The sequence below is a fragment of the Odontesthes bonariensis genome, chromosome 20, assembly GCF_027942865.1.
Source record: "Odontesthes bonariensis isolate fOdoBon6 chromosome 20, fOdoBon6.hap1, whole genome shotgun sequence".
NCBI classification, from domain to species: domain Eukaryota; kingdom Metazoa; phylum Chordata; class Actinopteri; order Atheriniformes; family Atherinopsidae; genus Odontesthes; species Odontesthes bonariensis.
The window spans coordinates 4,657,056-4,676,535 of NC_134525.1; the positions used below are offsets into that span (position 1 = coordinate 4,657,056).

Genomic DNA, 19,480 nt, shown 5'->3' on the forward strand with positions numbered 1-19,480 from the left:
TGGCAGATGTTAGAAAGTTAATTTTGGCATCACGTAATGATAAACATGTGGCTGTAACTGGAAGGATAATCTGTCTTCAGATCATTTGCTGTTAAAACTCAGGTGCAAAGGAAAAAAGATTTTGTTCATTAATAAAATGCCTGGACTTTGTGTTTTCAATGAAGTCTGTGAGGACAGCGAGCAGGAATCTAACCCTCCTTTTCACATCGTTCCTTTTTTCCTTTAAATCTGTTCAGTGACGGTCCAATAAACAGCATTTGCTTTAAGTGCCATCCATCTATACAAAGTGACCTGAAAACCCTAAGTGCCCCCTCTCTAGACAGTTTTGTTTTCTTTCTTCCTGAAATAGAAGTCCAGGAACACACACATTCACTCACATGACCGCGGGTTCTCACACCCTCATCTTGTCTGCAGGAAAGCTCTGGTCTCGCAGCATCAAGCTTGCCTACAACATCCTCCACAAGCTGGGCAGCAAGCAGGAGCCCATGGTGCGACCAGGCGATCGGGTGAGTCACGATCTCCCACCGTCACACGCTCCATTTAGCTTCTCGCCTGTGTTTGTGCTCATTTCACCTGAGTAGTTTTATTAGTTTGTGCTATTGCTATGATGGCAAAAAGTGGCTCGTTTTTCTAGTTGTTGGCGTGTGGCATCGTACCGTTAGGCTAAATGTAATTCTCATGAGATGTTGCTGGGCGGGAAGCCAAAGTGTGGTTTTTCAGCCCAGCAGCACTCCAGGTGGGTTTCAGGCCCTCAGTGTGCATCATCAATGTCAGTTTACCATCGAAATTAGTTTAAAGCACACATCACCCCTTTGATTACTTCGTTGCCACGAGCTTCATCGAGCTCCATGTCCCAATCCTAATTCTCTCAGTCCTACCCCTCTGTTTAAGGTTCCCCTTGGAAAAGACTTTTCGCCCTTCAGACAGACCATCGGGGGCTCTTTGGATGGCTAGATGACCACTATTTCATGATCTCAAATGGTTAACATCCACTTTACCTCCACAAAAAACCAAAGGACAAGTGTCAGGGCCAAGGAAAGGAGCTGGCATTGGGCCTTAAGAAGGCTCCCAGCATCTGTGAACCCACCTGCTATCTTCTCTTTCTTCCTCAGGTGGCGCTGGTGTTTCCCAACAATGACCCAGTGGCCTTCATGGTGGCCTTCTACGGCTGTCTGCTGGCTGAGGTGGTTCCTGTTCCCATAGAGGTGCCACTAAGTCGCAAGGTTTGTTGTGAAATACACTTAAACATGTGTCACCTTCAAAAAGTCCTGCCTTGTTTCCTCGCTGACCTGCACAGCATCTCAGACACACTCTCTGTGATATCTTTAGCCATCTTCTCAACCTTCCAGACCATTTAATTTGCCTTTAAATTAGTTCCACACGGTCATGGTCTCCCAGCTGGAGGTCAGGGAATGGGATCTTTACAGCACTGCTGTTTTATGTTAATCCTCTTTGATTTAGGCCACATCAGTAGCTCCAGACTCCTGCTGTGTTTCATCTCCTTCCTGTTTCTGTGGACATTTTGGTCACACAGCAGACTTAAAAACGTGTTTGGGATCTTCAGACTCAACTGTTTGCTGGCAGCAAGTATTCCTGAGAGGATAATCCTGTCTGAACAGGAAGCAGAAAAACATGTCTGACATACAAGAAACAAGCCTCAGCCTCCTGCTGAGGTAAAGAAGAATTAAAAATCGTCATCAAGTAGGTGCAACTGTTGGACTCCGGAGACCTAAAACCTCCAAAGTCTGGAGTCTCTACTATAGCACAAAGCTTTCAGGAAGGAGCTCATGGCTGAAAAATATATTTAGTATTGATTTGATGTGGCTTTTGGCTCTTCCTTTAGTACACTCAGTGCTTTCTGCTTCTGTCTGTGCTAACTGTGGGCCAGGAGTGAGACACAGCTGCCTGTCTTTGCAGCATTATGTGCAGAAGAGGGTTGGCATGGTTACACAGTGATTACTTGCTGCAGTAGAAAAATGCTTTTGCTGCAGGTTATCTTCCTCTCTTGAACCCCCTCAACCAGTCTGCATTTTTATTGCAGGATTTTCCATTAAAGTTTAGTTTTAAGCGAATGCACTGTTTATGTAGAAGTATTATTAATGCAACTATACTTGATATGAATTATACTTTCCAGTGAGTCACAATATGTCAGTCTAACTGTATTTATCAGAGGTAAAAAAAAAGGGAATGCAAGCTTTTTGTTGTCATTTTTCTTACCGTCTTGTCTGTTTGTTCACCTTCTGTATCGTCCAATAGGATGCCGGCAGCCAGCAGATTGGATTCCTGTTGGGCAGCTGTGGCGTTACCGTGGCGCTGACCAGTGACGCCTGCCATAAGGGTCTTCCCAAGAGCGCAACAGGAGAGATCCCACAGTTCAAAGGTGAGAGAGAAAAATCATCCATCAAAGCTGGATGGCGAAGGCCTGGTGTGGGGGAGGGGAGGCTCTTAAAGAGAAGGTTTTAATTCGACATGAATGTATTAAAGGGATAGTTCGGGATATTTGACATGAATCTGTATGGCATCACCATAACCAGTAAGTCAGCATTCAAACTGACTTACCCCCGACAGTGTCCTGTGAGCCGAGTTCTTGTCCAGTGTTGGTCAAGGCGAAAGCAGTCCGGCTTGTTTGCTGGGGTCAAGAAATTAGCGCGTTTTTCTTCCCAAAACAGTACGTGTGCTAAAGAGTGATTTATTTCATCACAAAAACCGAAGCCGGCAAAAGTCACTCAACGTTATCACTTGGGCCCTATACTGTCTCTCGTTGTGTATCAGTGCGCACGTCATTCTGACCGCGAGCTGTGCGCACGAGTCTTTCTGTTCTTTGGCAGTGCTCAACACTTACTCTGCAGACAACTGGCCATCGGGTCCAGCTGGTCTGGGACGCCTCTTCCAGTTGATCTTGGGAACATGGAAAAAAGTTCTCAAGACGCCTGCATTCAGGAGTGCAGGGAAGTCACCGTTATTTGTGATGCAGGCAGCAGCTGTCCCGCGGCCGCCGACATCCTCATCTATGGAAAGGTTTTGTATCTGGGGCATAACTAAATCCCACTCGTGGCAGCAGTAACATTCCACCTCTGTCTGCATTACTTCGCACTTCAAACAAGTGCACCAGGATTTGTCGGCCACCCTGGGTATCGCAGCTCCAGCACTGGCTCCAGCTTCTGTTTCCATCACTTCTCTGTCCACCCTCTCTCTTTCTGCCCGATCTAAGTCCATTTGGCGAACTTCCTCCTCAGTATAAACGGGTTCATAAAGATACCCCCTTGGCTCTGAACGGAAGTCAACATGTTCCTCGTCGCTCTCGTAGTCAGACATCTTCCCGAGCAGTAAACAAAGTGAATCGACTCGTGCGCACAGCTCGCGGTCAGAATGACGTGCGCACTGATACACAATGAGAGACAGTATAGGGCCCAAGTGATAACGTTGAGTGACTTTTGCCGGCTTCGGTTTTTGTGATGAAATAAATCACTCTTTAGCACACGTACTGTTTTGGGAAGAAAAACGCGCTAATTTCTTGACCCCAGCAAACAAGCCGGACTACTTTCGCCTTGACCAACACTGGACAAGAACTCGGCTCACAGGACACTGTCGGGGGTAAGTCAGTTTGAATGCACGACACTGGTTATGGTGATGCCATACAGATTCATGTCAAATATCCCGAACTATCCCTTTAACTCAGACTAATGAGATCTTCACCACTTTCAGAGACGGTTTGTGTATTTTGTTGGTTGGAACCAAGAAATCAAGAATCAAGAATCTTTATTGTCACTATGCAGGCATAATGAAATTTAGTTCAGGAGCTCTTGGCTTTGGATACACAAAAGATATAAGGCACATCTTGTTTGTTTGCCTGTTTTATAAATTGAGTTTTGAAGGAAAAAGCCCGATGTGTCACATTCAGGGTGCTTGCGCAAGTCTTGAAAGTCTTAATAAGTATGGAATTTTGAAGCACTGTTTTCCAGACCTTGAAAAGTCTTGAATTTTGTGTGAAAGTCTTAATAAAGTATGGAAAATAAATGTATGGTAGAATTTTACAGTATGCTCAAAGGCATTGTGAAATGAGAAATAGGAAGGTAGGCTATAAAACTATATTTTAACTAACTGCTCACGTACTGTATTAGCCTAATGGGATGAGATGTGAGTGAAGAGACTGAATTCTACATACATTCATCCATCCATTCATTTTTTTTATAGATAGTTTTTGTGACACTTGTTTGATGTGAAATTCATGTACTTGCGATTTTCATGTTTTGAAACGTTTTCATCAGTAAAAGCATAATTTACTGTGAATAATGCATTTGTTCATTGAATACTAGCCTATAGAAATTAACATTTCTAATAAACACAGTTGGTACAATCTCAACCAATGAAGTAGGCACACAAGTTACAAGTACATAGAGTTAAGGTCTTGGGGGGGAAAAAGTATCAGTTTTAAAAAAGTCTGGAAAAAGTCTGGAATTTTAGTTTGGAAAAAGAGCAAGCACCCTGACATTGTTTGGATGTCTAAAAACCATGTGGATGAAAGAGAATCCCCTTTTTCTCCCATTATCAGCTCCGAAATGTTTCTATCCGGTTGGATCACTTGCTTCTGCCTGTGTGAGTGCTGTTGTTGACTCATCCTTTCACCCTGCGTCTCTCCTCACTGCAGGTTGGCCCAAGCTGCTGTGGTTCGTAACAGAGTCGAAGCACCTGTCCAAGCCTCCCAGAGACTGGTTCCCTCACATCAAAGATGCAAACAACGACACAGCTTACATAGAGGTGAGCTAACAGGTCCACAGAAGCTGGGGCATCAGCTGCTCTTAAATCTGAGCTGACACTCCTACGGTCACTCCTCTTCTAACACTGAGATCTAAGTATGTGTGTTTAATCAGCTGTATTTTAGCATGCATATAAAAGTAGATTAAAATAAATACATATGCCTCAAAATAACAATTAGAGCTGATTTACTATCTGTTTCGTACACTTTATAAAAGATTAGCTCAGCATGAAGACGAGCAGCAAAGCAGCAATAACGAGCCTGAAAGGCAAAAAAATAATCATCTTTCAGTGAGAAAAGAGTTTGTGCTGCTCAGTTAGTGACCTTATCTAACAAAAATATAGGTGGTTGTTTACTCCTGGAGCTGGTTGGTTATTAGTCATGTTACACAGGGTAAAACAAAGGGAAGCTACATTTTATGGTGGGTTGAATCAGCAGACATGACCTTTAATTTTTACCAAACGATTTCATTGATTCACCAACTCACAAATTAACATCTTGATTTCAAAGGTAAACAAATAGGCACCTGTTAAAAAAAGAAAACATCAAACAAATAAACTTAAAGAGCAAAAAGGAAGTGCTTTAAAGTCAATAAAGCAGTGAAACTTAGTTCATATATATATTGCTAATGTTTCCAGAAGCTTTAAGGCATTTTTTCCCCCAAATTCTTTACATACGTACAGAAACTTATTTTTAACTTATTAGAACATTTTTGCAAAATTAGAATTTGGTGAAAAAATATTATTACCCAATAGCTTTGTTTTAATCTAACGCGGGTACTACATCCTGTAAAGCTATCCACTCATGCAGTGTGTCCCTAAAACATTTAACAGCAGTGTTTGATATCTTTATGGCAACATATTCATTCTGATAAATATACAGTATTACTCTTTCAAAAAGAACTTCTTTCATTCTGGTAACAAAGAAAATGAAAAGTATCTAGTTTGAACTTTGATGATATCCAGAGAGAAGAAGAAGTATTTTTCATTTATTAATCGTCTTAAAATTTGGCTGTTACATTTACTGTCTAAGATGTGAAATAATGCCTGTAAAGCATTTATTCAACACATTTGTACTTTTACATGGTATTTGTACATGCTGCAAATAATCCAGAGAGCGATTTGATTAGAAAAGTGTGCAGTTCCCGCCTCTGTGGGACTCCGGATGTCCGGCAGCCTGATGCCGATGGAGAGAAACGGAAGAAGCAGCTGCACCGAGTGGACCGCTGTCAGCTGCCAGGCTCATACGATTCTGGCATCTACATCCCATCTGGAACTTCTTAAAATATCTGGGCACATAATCGTCTCATCTAAACTGAGCACAGCACACGGTGGAGTCTGTTGTAGCAGCTTCATCAGCTAAGTCTCGTTTATCAAATCAAATCAAATCAAATCAAATCAAATCAAATCAAATTTATTTGTATAGCACATTTCATGTACAAACAATTCAAAGTGCTTTACATAAAATAAAAGCATTGCAGCAGGGAGTGGAAGAAGCATTAAAAATACATAAAAGAATATAAAGAGAAACAAATAAAATCATTTAAATGAATTTAAAAACAAGCAACAGTCCAGATAAATTCAAAGATACCGTGCAGATTTCATGCATAGACACATGAGAACAGAAATGTTTTTAACCTGGATTTAAAAATGTCTCCATTTGGTGAAAGTTTAATCTCCACTGGCAGTTTGTTCCACTTGTTTGCAGCATAACAGCTAAATGCTGCTTCTCCATGTTTAGTTTAAAGACCCGGAACGAGTTATTCGTGCTTTTCTCACCACTGAAGACCAGCTTGCATCGTCCATCAGTCAAGATCAGTGTTCTCTGCGTCGTCTTTTAACTGGTTTGAAGAAGCGTGAACACATAACTGTTCCCTGGCTTCCTGTCTGTTTCCGGATCGATTTTAAGACTTCATTGCTTACTTTTAAAGTTTTAGAATAGACGGGCACCATCTGATTTAACAGATCCTCAACATCCGCAGCCCTGTGAGAGCGCTGCGGTGCAGGTTAAAACACTGCCCCAAATCTGTGGAACAGTTCGCTCCTCCACACAAGCGCCACTCAGACTGCAGATATATTTACATTTAAAGGGCTTGAGTCTCACCTCTTCCTCTTTGCTTTTGTCTCGAGCAAAGTGTGACTAAACTAAACTGATCGTTTGCAGTTTATCGTGTTTCCATCTCCTTTTAATTCCTGTTTCTTTAGATGTGGTTTTTTTTTATGTCTTATTATCTCTTATTACATCGTTATTGGCTGTACATTTTAAGCACTTTTGTCAGTTTTCATTAAAAGTGCTGTATAATTAGACTTGACTTGACTTAAGCAGGCCCAAATAACAATAAAGCAGCTGATTCCTCCTAGAGTTCAAGGCGACTTAAGTGTGTGTTTTGATAACTTCTCTCTGTTGTTCTTCCGCTTGTTTGCCACCGTGTATACGGCTCCAAATGCAGGTCGTATTGCTAGAAACATAAAAACGGATAAGCAGGGAGCCTCGTCCACCATCCTCACCGTGCTTTAAACACAGCAGGGCAGCATGGCTTTCGCATCGCTCCCTGATTGTGAGCTTTTAAATTTATTTAAAGCTTTGAAAGCACATTATGCAATTAGATAATTCCATCAGTGGCATGAAATCTATACCAATAATAGACAAAAACATTAACTGTATTTGCTTCCAGCAGTAGGATTTGCTGCCACCAGCTGTTTTTTTTATTTTTGTCATTTGAAACGAGACATTTGACTGAGAGTTATTCAAAGCAGAAGAAAAAATGAGGGGGGCGTGGCTCTGGAGAGTCGCTGGTTTAAGCCAGAACCTCTCCAGCCTACACACTGAAATATCTTTGTACTCACCTCATATGTGTGATGATGTCATTTGAATGAAACTGTAAAAAACAAAAATGGTGTGGATTGTTCATGATGATCTTTTGCAGGGTTAGGGTTTCATAATCAACTGAATTTCAGCGTTAAAGTTCAAGTAAGACTTCTCTGTTCTGACTGATGGTGAGAATCCCGCTGAAAGTTTCCCATCTGTTGTTTTCCCCTCAGTATAAAACCTGTAAGGATGGCAGCGTGCTGGGAGTCACGGTGACGAGGATCGCTCTGCTCACACACTGCCAGGCTCTCACTCAGTCCTGCAGCTACACCGAGGGTAGGCACACACCAAAAACACAGCCCTGTCTGTAGGTCCTAACCGTGCTCCTAACACTGCTCTGTTCCTCTCGCTGTGCAGCGGAGACCATCGTGAACGTCTTAGACTTTAAGAAGGATGTGGGTCTGTGGCACGGCATCCTGACGGTAAGAGGTCCAGGACCTTTAGATTCCTGCTTAGTTAGGCAGTTTATCAGCTCTGCATGTCACCTTCTGACTATTTACATCTGTTTACAACCTCTATTCCAAAACAGTTGGGACACTTTTTGCAACGTAGATAAAAAAAAACAGAATGCAGTCGTTCATAAATCTCATAAACCAATATTTCCGAATCATGCTTATTTCTTCAGAAGGGAGCGATATGTTCAAAAAAAAGTTGGGACAGACGGGACTGGTTTTTTTTTTTTTTTTTTTTAACTTTTTTTTTTCCATGAACCATTTTGTACAAACATATACACAATTCACTCTTTGTCCCGTTTCACATTTTGCATCTTATTACTATCTGTAGTGGCCATTTGTCCATAAAAAACAAATTAAACTTAAACCAAACAAAATCAAAAGACCACTGATGCACCATGGGGGATGTGATTTAACGCAGGCAAAAGAAGATGAATGTCCAAAAATGAATTATTGCGTTTTTCTGATTATTTATTTCCAAACAATAAAACAAACAAAAGAACAAAGAAAACCTGCTGCTCTCTCCCTTTCCCTGGTAAAAACCATTGGCCCACCCTGGTGCATGCTGGTACTCCAGGGCCCTCATTTATCAAGCGTTCTTATGAACAGATCTGTGCGTAAAGCGTGCGTGCGATCATTCCTGAGCAAAGTGTGGGATTTATGAACATGTACTTGAACTTAGAAATGTGCCTAAATCTACGCACAGCTTTGACCATGCTTACGCACATTGCCTAGTGGTAGAATTACGAAACTGCAAATGGTGTTGATCGCTGCACAGGGGAATATTACAATGTTCATTCAGTTGTTGCATTACAGTATGTCTGACGGCATTTGGGTCCGCGTAGCCTCTGCAATTCCAAAGCACGGTGCATTAGACCTACCTGGCGTTCATTGCATTTCATTCAGAGTGTAACAATAATTGTTTCACCAGAAGACCTGACAATAATCAGCCTAGTTTAATTGATATGGGTATAAAAGGCATGCAACATGGCCCATCTTGCATTGCTTGAGGATCTGGAAAACCGTGCGCTACGGAGGGAGCGCGTGTTTAGGGAGCGTGCAGATTTATTGGCAGAAAGTAGTGAGTGGCCCCCGAAAACATGATTTGGGAAATGTTGGGGGGTCTCTAAAATATTGGCAAAATGTGATTTCCCCTAATGAGTTATGATTGCAGACGCGATGCGTGTGTGGAGGTGTGGAGCCTGTGTGCGTAATTGGCATAAAGCTGTGCTGTCCGCCGCGTATGATTCTGTATAGCTTTTCATGTGTTTTCGAGATCCGCGCTCTGAGTCAATCAAATCAAATCAAATCAAATTTATTTGTATAGCACATTTCATGTACAAACAGTTCAAAGTGCTTTACATAAAATAAAAGCATTGCAGCAGGGAGTGCAAGAAGCATTAAAAATACGTAGAAGAATATAAAGAGAAACAAATAAAATCATTTAAATGAATTTAAAAACAAGCAACAGTCAAGATAAGTTAAAAGATATTTCATGCATAGACACATGAGAAAAGAAATGTCAAGCGCAAGCAAGCAAGTTCCGGTGGCTTTTAAAGGGAATGTTGGTGCCATATATGGTTAATTGGGGGCATTCCATGATGCAAATTAGTCTGACCGGTGAACTGGCAGGTGTGGTATTTATCATTGCAGATTACCTACCTGTGTGCGTACGACCTGTGTAAGAACGTTTGATGAATGCCGATTTTTTTTTTTGTACTTGGGCACATTCTAGATTTCACTCATACGACAGGATTTAGAAGGGATTCTACGCACTAATGATAAATGAGGGCCCAGGTGCCCAGTGTGACCCAATTAGCAAAATATTCTAAACAAATAACTAACAAAGAATATTAGCAAAAAAAATCTAATCTAAATAAAGCTCTGAAATTAATCAAATAAAGTTACTCATAATTAGCAAATTAAATTTACAACTAGAACCAAAAAACAAAAACTAACTCTACAAATAGCTCCTACATATTTACACAGACCATTTTAAACATTTTAACCTACCGTAAATATACCGGCTGTCTATTCAAGTCCTCGATATAGGCAAAAGTAAACAAGAATATATTTCTTACAAATATCCATTAACCTCACTCAGAGATTATGGTTATCTTTAACAACATCTATGACCATGTAAATCTGCATTAATTACGGTGTAAGGAACAACCTTACGAAGGAACAACAGGACGGGACTGTTTTTAAACATGTTGCTCCCATCAGACTCAAGGTGAGCTGAAATATTTTTCCTTGAATAATAGAATGTCTCACTTGAAACATCTGACGTCTCTTCTTTGTTCTACTGTTAACGAAATGTTGCTTTATGAGATTTGCGTGTCACTGCATTCTTTTGCGTCCCAACATTTTTGGAATTGAGGTTGTATGCTTTGACTGTTTGACGTATTCTCCGTGTGTGTCTGCAGAGTGTGATGAACATGATGCATGTGATCAGCGTGCCGTACTCGCTGATGAAGGTCAACCCGCTGTCCTGGATCCAGAAAGTCTGCCAGTACAAAGGTCAGGCACACGCCACTCAGCTCCGTCACGCCTTTTTCCCATCCTTTAAAAAGATCAATGCTAATTTGCGTGTGTGTCTGTCTATTTCGCCCTGCAGCGAAGGTCGCGTGTGTGAAGTCCAGAGACATGCACTGGGCTTTGGTGGCCCACAAAGACCAGAAGGACATCAACCTGAGCTCCCTGCGCATGCTGCTGGTGGCCGACGGATCAAACCCCTGTAAGGTCACGCACAGCTTCATCAGCCGAGCTCTTTCACTAACAGGGGGGTTTACTAAGGTGTTTTTCAAATCAAATCAAATCAAATCAAATCAAATTTATTTGTATAGCACATTTCATGTACAAACAGTTCAAAGTGCTTCACATAAAATAAAAGCATTGCAGCAGGGAGTGCAAGAAGCATTAAAATACATAAAAGAATATAAAGAGAAACAAATAAAATCATTTAAATGAATTTAAAAACAAGCAACAGTCCAGATAAGTTCAAAGATATCGTGCAGATTTCATGCATAGAAACATGAGAACAGAAATGTTTTTAACCTGGATTTAAAAATGTCTCCATTTGGTGAAAGTTTAATCTCCACTGGCAGTTTGTTCCACTTGTTTGCAGCATAACAGCTAAATGCTGCTTCTCCATGTTTAGTCTGGACTCTGGACTGGACCAGCTGACCTGAGTCCTTGGATCTAAGAGCTCTGCTGGCTTTATATTCTCTGAACAGATCACAGATGGAAACCATCAGCAGGCTTTTAAAATCTACTCTGTGACGGACTGGAAGCCAGAGTAAAGATTTTAAAGCCGCTGTAATGTGTTCAGATCTCTTAGTCCGGGTTAAAACTCCAGCAGCAGCGTTCTGGATGAGCTGCAGATGTTTGATGCTCTTTTTGGGAAGTCCAGTTAAAAGAGCGTTACAGTAATGGAGTCTACTGGAGATGAATGCATGGATGAGTTTCTCCTGGTCTTTTTGGGAGAGGAAACCTTTAATTCTGTTGATTTTGAGATAGAAAATGTCAAGGAAGTGGATAAACCCTCGAGGGGTGTCAGAAACTGGGTCATTTCACAAGAATAGAGCAGGATGTGTCCAGCTTTTCACGTTTGCTTCCATAAATGGTTTCCAGCCTTAATACAGTGGAAGAAAGACTGAGCAGCCAGATTCTTCCCTCACTTTGCATGCAAATGATCTATCCAGGATTCAGGAAAAAAGTAGCCTGACACCTGAACTGGACCGGCTCTGACAGTTTGTGGCTGTTTCCGTCTGTTAGGGTCCATCTCCTCCTGTGATGCCTTCCTCAACGTCTTTCAGACCAAAGGGCTGAGAGGCGAGGTCATCTGTCCCTGCGCCAGCTCCCCTGAGGCCCTCACAGTGGCCATCAGGAGGTACACACCTGCTCACCCCTACTTTACATACACAGATTTGCAAACATGCACACACACACACACACACACACACACACACAGAAGCACAAATATGCAAAAAGCCTCATACACACTTACTGCATGCAAACATCCACTGAGAGCACACACAGTAAACATGTTGTGAGTGTTTTTTTCTCCATGCTACACACACTTAGCTGATAAATAATTCACTCGTTAATAAATTTGTTTATTGATTTACACATTTAGAATCTACCAGAAGAGGTACACATTCACCAGCGCATGTTTCATAGCTCTGATGGAGGTTGTGTACCGCTGCATGGAGAAGCGTCTCGGGTTCACGCCTGTGTGTGCGTGATGTTTGGTTTTCAGGCCAGTGGAGGACATCAGCCAGCCTCCGGGTCGAGGCGTCCTGTCCATGCAGGGTCTGACGTACGGGGTGGTCAGGGTGGACACGGAGGAGCGGCTGTCTGTGCTCACAGTGCAGGACGTGGGCACCGTCACACCAGGAGGTGAGTCCCTGTTCGTAAGACAAAACCTCACAAAGCAGTGATACAGATTTAAAGCTCAAAGACAGAGACAGAGCCTGTGAACTGGCTGTAGTGCAGCATGGAAGCTAAAAAAGTTGCCAACTATTTCCAGTGGAATGTAGCAGAAAGGTTTTCTGCTCTCTCTGTTCACATTCGCTGCAACTCAACACGGCCACATTCCTAATAAAGCTGCTCTCTTTCACATATTTTTCTGTTTCTATAGTCAGACTGTAAAACATGTATAAGGCATATTCACCCACGGCCTCAGTGACTGCATTCCTTCTGCTCTGCTCATGTAAGATCCTGATTTTCTTTGAGCTCGACGTCATCTGAGATTCACTTGAGCCAAAAAAAACGTTAGTGCTGCGATTTCAGCTGTATTTAAATGTACCACGATCACTCAGGCAGAAAGTTAGAAGTGACAAAAAGTCGCTTACACCTGATTTTTAACACAATTTTCTGAGCTCTTAATGACATGGGATCAAAATACCACAGAAATACAATACAACAGCTCATTTTTCCACCATGAATTTCCACCTCCACTCACACTGATCTGTTTTTAAGGCTCCACTCCATCACTTTTACCTCTTATGGGATCTGTAGTATTTAATGACCCTTGTAGCACATTATTACCATATGAGAGAGCGTACTGTAGATAGGCTTGAACACATCACACTGATATAGAGATACTTAACAGGCAATTTGTTTGCCATATATGTGGATTTCCCTTGTCAGTAGTTCAGCCTTGGACAGTTGGAACTGATTCCTCTTTTAAAAACTTGTCACAAGTCATGTCTTGAACTGGCCCGGGTTGTTAAAGCACTGCACCATGCAACATAACGGCAAGCCTCCAGGTTTATACTCATTGCTCACAGATCGGCTCCATAGAACCGTAGCTTACAACCTATCATTTAAGTTCAAATTAGACATATAGAGTCTTTGATTTTCCAATTTCCAACTGGGGAAAAAACGAAAAATAAGGACTCCAGTTGGGATTTCAAACATTAGACATCCTCTATAACTGCGCTTTCTGTCAGACGTGCTCGCGTTGTTTCCACAGCTATCGATAAATTTGCATGAAAAAAGAAAAAAACATCTGTGTATATGACTGCAATGACTTGGTCTATCACTGACCGAATGCAGTGATTGGCTGGCCCACCAGCCTCTCTTCCTGTTCGCCTGCCCTCCAACGTGGTGCAGGGACAGAGAGCAGCTAGCAGAAGAAACAGCAGAGCAAAACGGGACTGACAGAAATAGGCGAGCAGCTTAAACCTTCCACATCAAGCACTGCGACAGGTGGAAACAAAAGGCGGGCTTGTATCACAGGGCCGAAAAGCTTAAAACCAAGAGTTTGCTGTTTTCCTTAATATCTACAACAATGGATGTTCATCAACGAATGTCTTTACCACAGTTTCTGGCCTTAGTCCGAGGCTGAGGTGGTGGGTTTGGACGTGTTGTACAGGTGTGGCTTTGGTGGGATTTTAGCTTTCTCTTGCTTTAGGAATACATCATCCACTGCTGCATTGAACAAAAGAGGTTTATATGATTTGCCATCAGTAGTAGCAGTGCAGGGGTACAGCAAATGCAGCATGATGCAACTTGAGGTTGAGGAGGCTCTATTTTCTATCTCTCACTACACCTGTGTGTCATATATTCTCTCTCAGCAGCAAACAGCGGAGCATCGAGCAGCTACAGCATCAGATGTTGTTCTGATCGACGTCCTCAAGACCAACTAACACGATTCAAAATGAAGAATAATGATGTTGCTGCATAGCTACTGTTAGACTTTGCTTATAAGTTTACCACATTCGATAGATATTGTTATGAGATTCAAAGTTAGATCATTCAGATGAATATAAATTAAATATAAATATATATAAAGTTATTGTATGTGCTGAAGGATAAGCCCACCGCTGCTCTCTGCTCGTCTAAAGAGTTAAACTATCGGCCCTCGGTTGTTTCATGCATCGCATGGCAAAGAATCCATTAAGTTCATTAAGTCATTAAATTAGTTATAAGAGTGTGTAAATGTTGGGCCTCTCTTGTTCATCAATGTCCAATTTCTGCTGCTCCTTCTCTGCTCATTACTGAGCGAGTTAAGTGTGTTCAGCTTCACGTTCAAAGCCTCGATCGCCTCCGAGGGGAAAAAGAACCCAAGAGTTTTTGATAAAACTGCAATCCATCCTAATCAGCTGAGTTTTATTCTGTGGATGAAGCTCACACTGGTAACTTTAAAAGGTAATACAGAGCATAAAAATACATAATTCATCATCTGTTCAGGGCTTAATGAAGCGTCCATGAACAGCAGACTAATTATTTGTATTAGAACAGTGTAATGGATGGATTAAACGTGTTTATAATAACAAACAGCTGTTGACAGCACTTATTTTCTTTAAGGATTAGTCTAATATTGTGGTACTGATTGATTATTATGTCTTTACAGCCCCTCTCACACAGCTCTTTTTGTCTGTTTATTACTGTTCAGTGTGAAAGGAATGAAAACATTGCCGGGGTTTGTTACCTTGAGCTGGCAGCAGAGATGTGTTGATAACATGGATAAATGCTCCAAACTGGCGCCGTTAAACATCACACTCCTGATCCGATACACAAGTGTGCTGTGTGAGGGCACACACCAGGGCAGCATCACACTCTGCATGGCAAGTGTGAACCAGAAAAGACGAGCAAAGACTGCGATGAGCCTTTCATCATGCAGCCCCAAACGCCAATGAAGCCGGGAGATTGTTTCAAATGCAAATAAAAACAGAATGCAATCATTTGCTAATATCATAACACAGTGTTTTAGTCATATTAAAACATAGAAAACATATCAGATGTTTAAAGTGAGACATTTTACTCTTTCATGAATAATATTTCATCCCATTATGAATCTGATGGCAGCAACAAGTCTTCTTGGGGCAGGGGCAACAAAAGGCTTGAAAAGTAAGAGTTACAAAACAGAAACATCCGGAGGAACATGTTGCAACTAATTAGGTTCATTGGCAACAGGTCAGTAACATGACTGGGTATAAAAAAGTACCTTAGAGAGGCAGAGTCTCTCAGAAGTAAAGATAGGCTGAAAATGCTGTGTCTAAAACTGTAGAGCAATTTCAGAAAAATGTTCCTCAGACTTTGGATGTTCCATCATCTACAGAACATAATATCATCAAAAGATTCAGAGAATCTGGAAACATCTGGAAACACGAGACACAGCTGATAAATCAGTCCTGGATGTCTGTGACCTTCAGGCCCTCAGACGGCTCTGCATTAAAAACAGACCGGATTCTGTCCCGGAAACCACTGCACGGGCTCAGGAACACTTCCAGAAATCTTCCAGAAATTCCAGGGGGGTGGGTATCAGGTTTTAGAGAAAGGTATGCTCCCATCCAGATGAAGACCTTGCATATTTCAGCAAGACAAAGTTAGACCCAAGCAACAGTCCAGATAAGTTCAAAGATATCGTGCAGATTTCATGCATAGACACATGAGAACAGAAATGTTTTTAACCTGGATTTAAAAATGTCTCCATTTGGTGAAAGTTTAACCTCCACTGGCAGTTTGTTCCACTTGTTTGCAGCATAACAGCTAAATGCTGCTTCTCCACGTTTAGTCTGGACTCTGGACTGGACCAGCTTTACAACATTTTTTGAAATGGGTTATACTTCTTAATGGTACTATTCCGAGATCTGTGCGTGAAAGAGGCTTAAAGCTGGTTTGAAACATTTTTATGTGAATTATTTGCATAAAAATTCACGTGAATTTTATTCAAAGATTAATCTTCAGATAAAAGCTGTGACTTTATCACCATTAGTCCTGCATGAAAAACACAATTCTTAGTTTTTTACTGAACACCCCCCCCCCCTCCCAATTAAAATTAGAATAGAACTGAAAATGGACCTTGTTAAAGTTAATTGAATCCATTAGGGAAGTCAGTGGCAATAACCAGCCTTATTTCCTGTGAATTCATAAATGAATAAAATTCAATGAAAATAGAAATTATTCATATCAAAGCAGCTGGAAGTTTTTAACCTTTGTGAACCCGACAGAATCGTTACAGTTGATGAAAACCGAGTATTCTTCACCTGCATCGCTGGCACAAAGTGGTGTTTTCATATGACAGACACTGTTTTGGAGTGGATTTTTTGTCAGATATATAAAGTCAAGCCCACTTTAATGTTATATATACTGTAACTGCCGCCCAGAATCACAAGTTGAACATCATTCGCTCATCATCATCAGCTTAGCTTTGCACACAGCGTATAAGTGGTTGCAACATACCTTTAAAAAGCTGAGGATTTCATGACCACGACGGGTACAAAATCGGTGCCGCTAAAGATATTAAAGGAGACTCACACAGGTAGAAAGCCACATGGCAATCAATATCTTCTATTCAGTGACGCTCTCCATGAGCAGTGAGTGTTTGGACTGAATGTAGAAACTTAGACGTGAGTAAGTGAACTTTGTTCTCTGTTAATCCACAAAGATGGCAGTAATCTTCAGACGGGAGCGTGTAAACCCTGCTGATCAAACATTCAGGCTGCCGGCTTCGCCTCTTGTTGTTGTGAACTCACACCACTAAGTGTTCACCTCTGGAATTACACCTCAATTAACACAAAGGAAGTTAAAGATTGAATGAGGAAATCTTTTGTCTGTGCGTTTGAAACTGATGATCCATGTGATGATTTATCATCCAAAAACCTAAAAGGGAGAGTTTAAAACCAAGAAATCTAAAAATGGGAGGTAAAGATCGTTTGCTGAGTCACTGCAAATTGATCCGCAACCTTTAAAATCTCTGCAGAGGTCATTCTGAGAACAGTATCATCTCTCTTCATACTGTTATTTCTCAGTGCCTTGGTTTGATCTTTGTTCTGTGTTGGGGTTTGCTGGTTGGCTTGAGCTTTGTTCCTCGTATTCGGTTTTAGTTTTCAGTCCTCAGAGTTAGATTCTGTTGTATTTCTGTTCCTTGTCACCACTCCTGTTATATGTTCCCTGTTAAGGTGTTTATTTCATGTTTTTACTGAGTCATAGAGAGTAAAAGAATGCACATACGTGATGTGATGGCTTTTTTCTTAATGTAAAGATGTTTTATCAGTGTGTAGTCACAGATTCAGTAAAGGAACAAAAAGGACTCAGATGAACAAGGTAATATGACAGTAAAAAGACTGAAAAACAGCAACAAAATAAATCAGAATTGTGAGGCGGTTAACACAGTTTAAATCCCTCATCCTCTTTAACTCTAATCCTTTTCATTTATTCATTCGTTCAGTGGTTTAGAGTCGTGCTCAGCATGTTCCACTACAGGTTGCCAGATTGCGTCGTATTGTAGGAGTTTTTCCTGTAAAACAGATCTGATCCTTTTCAAATAAAGTGCACTAGTTAAGTCACGTAACCACATCTTAAAGGTGGGTATCGATGGTCCTTTCTGCGCCATAAGTCCTAGTTTACTTTCTGTGATGAGACGAGAAGAGTTCAGCCTCCTTCGGGCTTCTGATGCACCAAGAGTGATTAATGAAGCCTAGGTTCTGGCTCAAGTAAAGATCTGCTCATTTCTATTCATACTATAAATTTTTATCCTAACATAATGGAGTATATGAGTTATGTGAGTATTTGTGTGCATGCTCAAAACTTTCCTGAGGCTTTTCCCATCTTTCTTTTTTACATTTCTTTTTTCCAGCCAGCTTTAAATCCATCTGAGGATGGTCAGAGCATTGTCAGTAGAGTCTTGTATGAGATAATCTTGCCTCGAAATGGTGGAAAATTTGAAACGAGTGATTCTCTTTAAGTTTTAATTTGAGTTTTTTCTCTAACTCGTGGACACCTGAAGAAGTTGTTGCTCAATAGAATGAATTTAATTTGCAGTTTGGGTGGGCGAAACGTGGGATCTTTTGCATTTTGCAATTGATAAAGGTAGGGATACTGTTTTAAGATCAAAGTGGGATTTGATTTGTTCCTGTGTCTATATTTTAGGCTATGTGTGACTTCTTTACAATTGTAGATTGATTTTAGAGAGATAAACATCAGTAAGTACGTACAGGGACAACTTTGCTGCTTCATATATCCTGTTTGTAACCTGCTTTTTGTTGCGCTCAGACATTAGCAGACATCGTACTTAGTTTGGGCTAAAACAACCTACATTAAGCTCAAAAGATGTTCAAAAGAAATGACTCAAAATAAATGACTTTGGAGTGAGTAATGCTGCTGTTGGGGTCATCACATCCTCCCACTGTGTGAAAAATAAGTCGTGTTTCCCTCTCCTCTTCCCCAGGGCTGGTGTGTGTGGTGAAGCCAGAGGGCGTCCCTCAGCTCTGTCAGACAGATGAGATCGGTGAATTCTGCGTTTGCTCCATCGCCACCGGCACGTCCTACTACGGCCTGACGGGCATGACCAAGAACACCTTTGAGGTGAGGCGGTCCGGAGACTGTTTGAGACTCTCAGACTGTAAGATGCTGGCAGGTGATCAAAAGACTGAGCACAAACCCAGACAATGACGCATTACCATTCAGCTGTAGCTTGTGAATGCCACCATGTAGAATGGTGTTACTACCTAAAAAACCCCTGAAAGTGTTAACACTTGTGTTAACATCTGTTTGAACCTTTAATCTTAGAGGAAGACCTGCAAGTCCTTCAGTTTTTTTTGATAATCAGGAGCCATCTGTGCGGTCTTATCATTCTGTTTACTCCCCTTGTCCTACGGGTCAAAAATGCCCCGCCCTTTCAAAGCCCCAAAATAAAGCAACTTAATTTAATTTTAAATCCAAAATCTATTTTGTATGATGAAACCACCTGTTATTTATCTATTCAACTCAATTCAATACATTTTTTATAAAAAAAATTTCTTACACAATACAAAAAGACAATCACCAGTTTTCAGGATTACACTTTTTTTCTTTTTTTTAACCACAAACAGTTGGACCAACAGTTTTCTTGTTTTCTCAGTTTTCTTTTACATAATAAAGGTTTATTATTGCTATTATATAAATGTGAAGT

The 19,480-nt window shown here is 41.1% G+C and overlaps 1 protein-coding gene across 4 annotated transcripts in view; it reads left to right on the top strand.

Annotated features, from left to right (window-relative positions):
* Positions 1-19,480, top strand: part of LOC142369724 (disco-interacting protein 2 homolog C-like) — a 78,245-nt gene that overhangs the window by 30,639 nt on the left and 28,126 nt on the right. For all 4 annotated transcript variants that reach the window (XM_075452066.1, XM_075452069.1, XM_075452067.1 and 1 more), the window contains 11 exons: positions 415-506; positions 1,113-1,223; positions 2,257-2,380; positions 4,649-4,758; positions 7,798-7,900; positions 7,982-8,046; positions 10,503-10,596; positions 10,694-10,813; positions 11,854-11,968; positions 12,338-12,477; positions 18,758-18,894. In XM_075452066.1, the coding sequence (XP_075308181.1) occupies positions 415-506; positions 1,113-1,223; positions 2,257-2,380; positions 4,649-4,758; positions 7,798-7,900; positions 7,982-8,046; positions 10,503-10,596; positions 10,694-10,813; positions 11,854-11,968; positions 12,338-12,477; positions 18,758-18,894 (1,211 nt within the window). The remainder of the gene's footprint in view (positions 1-414; positions 507-1,112; positions 1,224-2,256; positions 2,381-4,648; positions 4,759-7,797; positions 7,901-7,981; positions 8,047-10,502; positions 10,597-10,693; positions 10,814-11,853; positions 11,969-12,337; positions 12,478-18,757; positions 18,895-19,480) is intronic.